This window comes from Rosa rugosa, chromosome 4, assembly GCF_958449725.1.
Source record: "Rosa rugosa chromosome 4, drRosRugo1.1, whole genome shotgun sequence".
NCBI classification, from domain to species: domain Eukaryota; kingdom Viridiplantae; phylum Streptophyta; class Magnoliopsida; order Rosales; family Rosaceae; genus Rosa; species Rosa rugosa.
Genome location: NC_084823.1, coordinates 19,051,971 through 19,060,599, shown reverse-complemented (window position 1 = coordinate 19,060,599; position 8,629 = coordinate 19,051,971). Strand labels below are relative to the sequence as shown.

The 8,629-nt window shown below is 36.7% G+C and overlaps 1 protein-coding gene across 2 annotated transcripts; it reads right to left on the bottom strand.

The window, feature by feature from the left end:
- Positions 1–1,303: 1,303 nt before the first annotated feature.
- LOC133742223 (tubby-like F-box protein 8) lies at positions 1,304–7,349 on the bottom strand. 2 transcript variants are annotated; one of them, XM_062169902.1, is made up of 6 exons: positions 6,915–7,349; positions 6,627–6,718; positions 5,582–6,055; positions 5,290–5,377; positions 2,847–2,979; positions 1,304–2,276 (listed from the first exon to the last, which is right to left on the bottom strand). In XM_062169902.1, the coding sequence occupies exons 3-6, from the start codon at positions 5,927–5,929 to the stop codon at positions 1,562–1,564; spliced, it is 1,284 nt and encodes a 427-aa protein (XP_062025886.1). In that variant the 5' UTR covers positions 5,930–6,055; positions 6,627–6,718; positions 6,915–7,349; the 3' UTR covers positions 1,304–1,561. The 2 variants fall into 2 exon arrangements, with proteins under 2 accessions (XP_062025886.1, XP_062025887.1); XM_062169903.1 differs by having other exon boundaries at positions 5,582–6,006.
- Positions 7,350–8,629: the final 1,280 nt, after the last annotated feature.

The window sequence follows — 8,629 nt, the reverse complement described above, 5'->3', positions numbered from 1 at the left end:
ATTCGAGTATCTTCTCTTCCAGGCCTAACATTGTCCAAAGGCGTTCTTTATCGAGTTTCAGCTTCAATTTGATGACGCTTATAAAGGGACAATGAAATCATTCAAGGTCAGATTTCAATAATTTTTTAATATTTTATTTCAATAATAATTTATAGGATTTTGTACTGTATGGATCAAATGATCATGATGATACCATTAATACAGGCATAAGGTTCAGTAGACCTTGTTACATGTTAAATATCGTGTTATCATGTCGTGTCGTGTTCGTGTCGTATTAACTTTGTTTTGTATTCTTCCTGAAGCATGATAACAGCCCATTAAACTAACATATGAAGGATGCTAAAACCAAAACCAAACAGGTAAATTTTGTGTTAACCATTAGAAAACACTATTAACTCAAAACGTAACTACTCAGAAATTGTCAACTCAGATTAACTAGGAGGTAAACTCCTTAGAGAGTACATCAACAATACAAGCTGGAGGCTTTATTAGACCCCAAAATAAAGAACTACAAGAAGAAAAGGCAAAACTAGCTAAAAGAACAAGCAGAACTAGCTAAAGTATGAGCCACAACATTGGTGACATTTTCCAAAACTAGCAGCAGTGCAGCAGCACCTCTCAGTTCTGACTTGCAGCAGGACGCTCCAGCATCGCTCTTCCAAGTGTGGGAGGTCGAGACTTAGCCTTTTAAGTATTAAAAAAGTGAATTGGAGGTTGAGAGGTTTAATAAATATGAGAGGTCCAAATATCAAATTTGGAGATTCAACCAGAATCACCTTATTTTAAAATGTCTTATCATGTTAACAGATTTAACATTAAACCGACCCTTTACAAAGTGTGTTCTTATAGTGATGACCCGATATGGAACCAAACTAATATATCTCAAACTAAATCGTTATAATCTCCTTCGTATCGATATTCATGTCGTGTACAAGTATACCAGGTCTAAGGGCCAGCCTCTTAGCAGGGTCAAAAACTCAGTTTAAAAAAGAAAAAAGAAAAAAGAAAAAATTGATGGCCTTTCATAAAGAAGAGAAGTCAGCCAGATTATATGGCAAACCATGCGGAGCTGTTGAAAGTTGACTAGATTGAAAGTTCAGAAGGAAACTGGCGTTACAAGATTTCAATCAAGCAATGAAGAAGTGCATGACCCACCGAAAAACCACCTTCCCATCACCACCACCACCACCACCACCAAGGTCAGCAACATGAAAGTGATATCCACCAGCATCAAATGGTCACTACCATCCATTAAAAGGGGAAATGGGTTGTGAAAATGAAAGCATAACTAAATGTACAAGAATGAACAGACAAATGCAGATGGACATTAATGAATTGATTGACAGAAGGTCATGGGTAACAACACTAGGATGTGGTATCAAAACGATGTTATACCCTGTTACCCGGGCAGCAATTGAGTTTTACAACAGAACAACCAATTTCCTATCCTAATAAAAACTTGAAAGACAAGGTACACAAACAACAAGGAAAAAAAAACGTGAACAGAATGCTTGCCATTAGTCTCTTCTGCTGCTTACCATCTATCCATTTATTCTTTTCTCTATTCACAAGCCAATTTGGTGTCAAAGCTGCTCAGGCAAATTGCAAAAGCCTGAAATGCAGATAAAGGATAACGATAATCCATAGTGAACATATCTTTACCGACCTTGCCAAACTGCAGTATTATCTTATCAAGCTCAGGGGGTGCTGGCTGAGATGGAGTAGGTGCACCAACACTTGGTGCAGGCTGAATTGCAGCAATCAACTGAAAGTTCTTAACAGAAGCAACAGTTACCCGGCCTCGGAAGTTTAGGCACCAACACTGTAATTGTTCGTGCCATCGTGGGGGCTTGTTTTTCAAAACCAATGGTCTTGTTTTGCTATCCTCCACATCATCCCGCGGCCCACCAATTTCAGAAAACCGTGCACTACTGAACTCAACTGAGTGGTCGAGAGACTTTGAGAAAGAGATACTTCGGAATGAATCTTCTAGGGAGCGGGAAAGGAGTTCCGGTTGGCCGGGGACAGTACCTCCCACATCAAGAGAAGATACCGGGATAGAATGCATCATGCAATGCATCCTTCGTGGGCCACGAGTGCCTAACACATTTAGCTCATAGGTTATTTGAGCAATGTTGTAGCTGCCAGTTGGGACTTTTGGGGAGACCTTTTTGGAAGTAAACCTACGGCTCGTCCGTCCTGGGGGCGTAATGTGCTCAGAAGTGCATGCAGGCTGCGTATCATATACGATGAATTTTGTGCCAAGAAAGTTTGATCTGGGACATGAAACAAAAAATGATTACTTGAAATCAAAATTTCTAAAGCTTCCACATATAAAAAAAAAATATATATTATAGCTCCGAGTAAAACAATACATAAACATAACTAGATTAAATGTCCTTGTAAGCCCCATCCTGTCATAGTTATACCTACTTCAGCATAGAAGACATCTATTTGTGCTTCACATTCAATCTACTCGGAGACGTGACAAAAGGATAGGTGATCTAAACGAAGAGGGAAGATATTTTTGTGGTCTAAATAGGAAATTCTGTTTGCACTGAGAAAGTTCCGACCAATTCATTCACTTCATCTTCTACAATAGCTTCCTCCAAACGAAGAACATCAATGGTGATCTCCAGTAAGCAAATTAACAAGAGATGTTTTAATGTACTTGTTTACAAGTATATATAGACCAAAAACAAAACTAACAGACGATTATAGCTAATAGGTATTTAAAGTTTTTAAACCAAACTGCTGAGCTGAGAAATGAGAAACACAGGTATCGTTTAATTGTTTGTACTTGTGAAACTTGGACGTTTTTCGGTCTTTTAAATTCATGTTCTCACCTTAGCTTTCCAATATAAGTGTTGCTTGATCTTGAAATGTTGTCAGCATCCATAGAAATAACATATTCTGTACAAGTAGTTCGTCGAGTCCTCTTTGCCGAAAGAAGGAACTTTCCATTTTCAACTAGCAAAGCTGCAGAATTGGGGAGACAAGACAAAAACACAAATTATGTTCAGAATCTGAAGGTAAACTTCAGATAAACACATATGACAAAGTAAAAGTAAGGAAAACAATATATGGGTCGTCTTCATCAAGCGAGCATAGCAATTTATGATTCAAAAATGGTAAAAATTAATTATTAGTTTAAAGAAGCGACTGCTAACCATATATGCCAGCGTTATACTCAGATTCATGATTTATAGGACATTTTTAAGGAAGAGTTGATATTAGACATGAAAAAGCACGTGTGCACCATATTTTGACTTATTTATAATCCTGCAGAATGTTAAGGTCTCATGCAGTTTAGGGAGTTATTTTTCTTTAATTGCTTTACTTCTTGCTATTTTGCAGGCTATCGAAGCTGAAAAAAAATGCATAGATGTATGTGCATTGTAAACTCACCAAGTGAGGATTTTAACTTTATCCCCCATCTAAATATTTTCAGTCATTGTGTTTAATCTGAAATAAAGGACATGGAAAGTTTAATGCCAAAAGTCACTTTTCCATGAAAGGGAAGTTTCATCAAGGGGTATAAATCCTTGCTGTCTAACGGAGTGAAATACTTTTAACACTAAACTATACTCAAAGCAACCTCAAAAGCCATTTTACATTAATTTTTAATTGCAAGTACCACTATTAACTTTTTCTGGCTGATGAGGTTGTTGAGACATAAAAAATTACATTTTCTGTATGGAGGAACGGAATGTATTTGCTAAATTACATAGCAGGGAAGCTCAATTGACATCTAAAAGAGAACAAAAACTCGAGACCAGACCATGAAGTACCAAATAAAGCTTCTCATGCTAAGGATCATACGAGCTGGCAGGTTTAGCTGCGATTTCAATACCATCTGAACTTAAAGGGTACTCAAAAGAAACATCTATACAAACTAATTTATTATTTGGAAGTCCCTGAACAAAACTTCTCCCACCATTTTGTGATCCAAATATACAGGAAAAGAAAGCAAGCAGTGACCTAAATAAGCAAGTAACAAAGATGCACGAGATATGTACGTGGTTTGGTATCCATAGGAAGCAAAACAAAGTCTTTTACCGTGCAAAGTAACGGGATTTGAGTGAACAATTTCAAAGATTGGTTACAAGTACTCTTTTGGAGTCACTCAAATGCATTACTATTCTAACTCTTCTCACTCCTAGTGAGGCTCTCATCTTCGAACTATGATATACAAACTGGTGAAGGAATGGAGGTTTATACAGGCTTTCAGACTAGGTGAGATCATAAAAAGGGTTATCCTCAGTGAGTCAGTGTGATAGTTTATTTTTCCATTATCGATGTGTTTAATGAAGATTCGACCAGATAACCACAAATGAAGATTTGCCTAAAATCCCAAAGTCTTCAATCTATTTACCAGATCACTGCACACCCTCACATACCACGACGTGGATTACAGAACCCAAAACATGGTACATTGTGTTTTGGTTCCTTTACTTACTAAATCTATGACCAATCAAAATGCATTGCTTGATTAAAAAGAACACATTATGCAAATATATGAATTCTCCACGGAAGTACATACAATGATAAATATATTTTACTAATATCTACTACAATGATAAACCTAAGCCTACCCGCACAACTACTGCATGAAGTAAACTAGCGCAAACCACACCATAGGCAACAATGTTTTCATGAATTATATTCATGTTCATTTCATGATACACTTAAAGTAGGGAACCCAGCACTGGCTACTTTTCAACAAAACAATATGGCTAGGATAAAGAGATCAGATATGCCTATTCAGTTGACAGCAGACAATGCACGGACTATGGACTAAAATACTTGATAGAATACAAATTCATTCTGATAAATTGATGTATACATGACAAGCATGCAAACTTTCTCTTTCTAGTTGACCGTATATAACCAGAATCTCATTCAATATGGTGTAAATTGCAGATATACATATATATATATAGACACACACACACACACACACACCTAACATAATTGTTCAGCACTTTTGCAAGATTTCAGCAAGGATTCTCTCACCCCCAAAAAAAAAAAAAAAAGAAAGAAGAAGAAGATAAAAAAGAACCTATAATGATTCCCAAATTGAACACATAAGTAGTTCAATGGAAATTCCAGATATGCTGATAAATGTAAAAATTTGATTACTTGATGCTAAACCAATACTGATTCACTCATAACAATATATATATATATATATGGAGAGAGAGAGAGAGAGAGAGAGAGAGATTAGTGAAGATGGTTATGGATGGATAAACTAATGAAGCCAACAACAATGTCAGAAAGTATACTTACCAGGACTAAGACATAAATACAGGTGGTATGTTAGATTAGATTTATCCCTTTTAATGAAGCACTGAACGAGTCCATCCCGTGGACCTGGCTGAAAAAGCAAACAAAAATGAATTGGTAAGTGTCATAGCCAACATCATAGGACGACCAGCTGCTCTAGACTATAATCTCCGGCTGAATGCAACTTGCATAGAGCCTTAGTAACTTCTATTTCAATGGAGACTTGGCAAGAAAAACATATTCCATTCAAACACAGGATGCACATTGCATTCAAATGGGTTGGAAGGAATCAAACCTGCTTCAGTGAAACTGGAAAAGTAAGCTTCCCGCAGATCTCAGGACTCTTAACAATTTCTTTGCACATCATTCTCCAAGAACGGCAAACTGAAGCACATGCAACAACGTGCTTTCGAGAAGGCCATGTGCTCTCACTCTCTTCCAGCCTCCTGATTACATCATACAATAGTTCTGGTGGGAGGCTAGCCCAACGACTGTTCTGAACAACAAGAGGCGGGTCATGCAAATCATTTAATGATCCATGAGATTTTCCTCTATGATGGCCCATCAGCCGGACTTCAAAACCCCGTCTAGATAGGCTTCCAATTCCATCCCTAACATCACGAACTATGCTACGGAATGACATTCCTACTTGTGCACAAGAAAATAAATTATGTATCTCCTTCAAAATCCTCTGATTTTCCACATGGGTTGTACCAAGAGCTGCCCCACAAAAGAAAAGAATTGTGACTCACTTGCCACCCAAAATAATCTTCATAGAGAAAAAGATATATGTTAATACAGGAAAGGCAACAAAAAACTGAAAGAAAAAGAAAAGTGAAAAAAGGCAGATTCATAAGGGTTATAAAGTAGCCTAAAGAGCTAAACTTTAGTGTTAGTAATATACCTTTAGGATCTAGAAACCCTATCTTGAAGATGAACATAAAAGAAAAAAGGCCAATTACACTCTACTAAACCGTATAAACAAAAAAAATTCCATAGCTCCCATCAAAAAGTACTAAAACACTGGGTATATTTAACTGCATGAGTAATATAGTAAAAAGGAGTAGGTGGTATCAAAAGAATTGTTTAACTTCATCCCACTAGAAATCTAAGCCCATGTTCACTATAGGAAGAGAAATTGCAAACCAAAAGAACCCTCATTTAGAGCAATTAATCATAGACAAAATCTCAACTTGGAGAACAATTAATCATTTCTACATGATGATGGAAAGGGTCAGAATTTAGACCTGTTGTTCATGATAATTAGTTTTCTTCAAATTATTTTCTATGTCTTCACTATAAATGGATTACAGAAAATGATAAAACATAAATTGACTTACCGATCACACCAATAAAAAAAAACCAGATAATCTGAGCTTCAGCTGGTCAAAGTCAAAGCTGCTCCATTGCTTGATTATAGCAAGCCAAAGATCTGCAAGGAAAAATAACAGTAAGACTTGGCAAAGCTCAAGACTTTAGTAGCAAAGTTGAATACTTCAACCCTTGAAGTTCCTGGGGATTTTCTCAAGAAAACCCAGGTTGAGAAACCTAAAATTCTAAGCATATTCCTCAACAGCTCAGAATAATAAATAAAAATAAAAAAAAACAAACATAGAATAGATCTGCACCTCAAAAACCAGCTCTGCAGAGACAAACAGAGCACAATCCTTTCTGGGTTCTTCTGTTCTCTCCTTTGGGTTTGCAAATTACAAAGAGAGATCAAGCAGAGCAGAAGAAGAAGAAGAAGAAGAAGAAGAAAAGGTAGGTCTGGTCAGAAAAAGCAGAAAACCACCTTCTTCATTATCATCAATCACTACTCTTTCAACCTTTTTGGGCTTTCTCTCTCTCTTTTTCTCACACACAGAGCGGACTCCAAGCCCACATTAAATTGAGTTCACGAAGCAGGAGAAGAAAAGGAAGACATGATTTTCTCTTTTGGGTTCTCTCTGTGTGGGTGTGGGAGGAGGAGGTGGTGGTGGTGGGTTCACTTTTATATTTGATTATTCAAAATGAACAGTGTATGGTTTTCGGTGTAAGAAACTAAAGAAAGAAATACTAAATACCTGTTGTTGTGTCTGTGACTGTGTATGTTACGTTTGGTGTGGTATTTTAATATTCCCACATCCCACTCATGCTCATGGTCGATGATGACCAAATGGCAGTTTGACTTTCTCATTACATCAGCAGCTACAGTTTCAGACTTAGGCGACTGGCGGGGCACAGGGTTTTGTTCTTCTATGTTCATCATCGTCTCACTTTCCCAACTACATCCACTAGATTCTCCCATGTGACCTTATCTTTTGCTTCTTTCTTTTTTCATCTTTTCCGTTTGATCCTTTTTATAATTTTGACTTTATTACAAGAAAGAATCCTTGAACCTTTTTTTTTTAAAAGGGGTTTGGAACTCATCCTAACTGGGAGGCTCAACTCCACGTCCGTTATTATTATTAATATAAGAGGGATGATTGTACAGTGAGGGGACATATTACCTAATCCTTCAACTTTTATAAATTAATAAATTTTGTCCTCTTAAAAAAAACTAAGAGCGTAAAAATTAAATTTGAATTATATAGATACCATTGAACTATGAGATATTAGAGAAACTGCGGGTTCAAATCTCACAGACATTAGAAATTCTAATTTATAGGAGGACCGAGCTGCTCACGGAAATACACCTTGATTCCTTTTAAACTTTAGGAATTCAAATTCCCTCAAACTTGGGTTTCTCTAGTTTTTTTTTTTTTTTTTTTTTTAAAGGGGTTTGGAACCCAGCCTAACTGGGAGGCTCAGCCCCAGCCTAACTTGGGTTTCTCTAGTCTTAAGTTCACTTGGGAGAACAATAGGGATGATGAGGTTTTAGTTCTTGAAAGGCTTGTGTAGGTACAATTCTTGTACATATCGTATTGGCATTCCCATACAAAACTATGACAAAGCCCTTTACTGATCTCGGAGAGTCACAGGTAATTGCATCAGTTTTATGTGGAGTCCGATTTTGGAAAGTAGGTTTTAGGTTTTATGTATTTATGTTTTTAAAAGATTTTTCTTAATGTTAAAATCATGGTGTTGATGCCCTAAGGTTTTTAGGACTTGTCTATTCCTAATTGATTTCCCTTAAGATTTGTTGGAGTTCATATATGAGAAGTTTCTTTCCAAATTAATTGGGAATTAGGGTAGAATCTTTGCATCATCTTTGAGTAGTTGCCGCAGGTCTATTATATGAGGAGAAAATATACACGGCCTGCACACACATCCATAGAGGCAAGAATTTTGATAGAGTCTTGCATGTTTGTTTGAGTTTGTGTCTTCACAAAGAGTCAAAACACTTGGTCCATGTATAAGTGTT

Coding starts and splice junctions, on each gene's coding strand:
- LOC133742223 (XM_062169902.1), bottom strand. CDS start 5,929: ATGTCATTCCGTAGCATAGTTCGTGATGTTAGGGATGGAATTGGAAGC. Junction 5,378..5,581: donor TTCCAGTTTCACTGAAGCAG/GTTTGATTCCTT, acceptor TTGCTTTTTCAG/CCAGGTCCACGGGATGGACT. Junction 2,277..2,846: donor ACTTATATTGGAAAGCTAAG/GTGAGAACATGA, acceptor TTCATGTCCCAG/ATCAAACTTTCTTGGCACAA.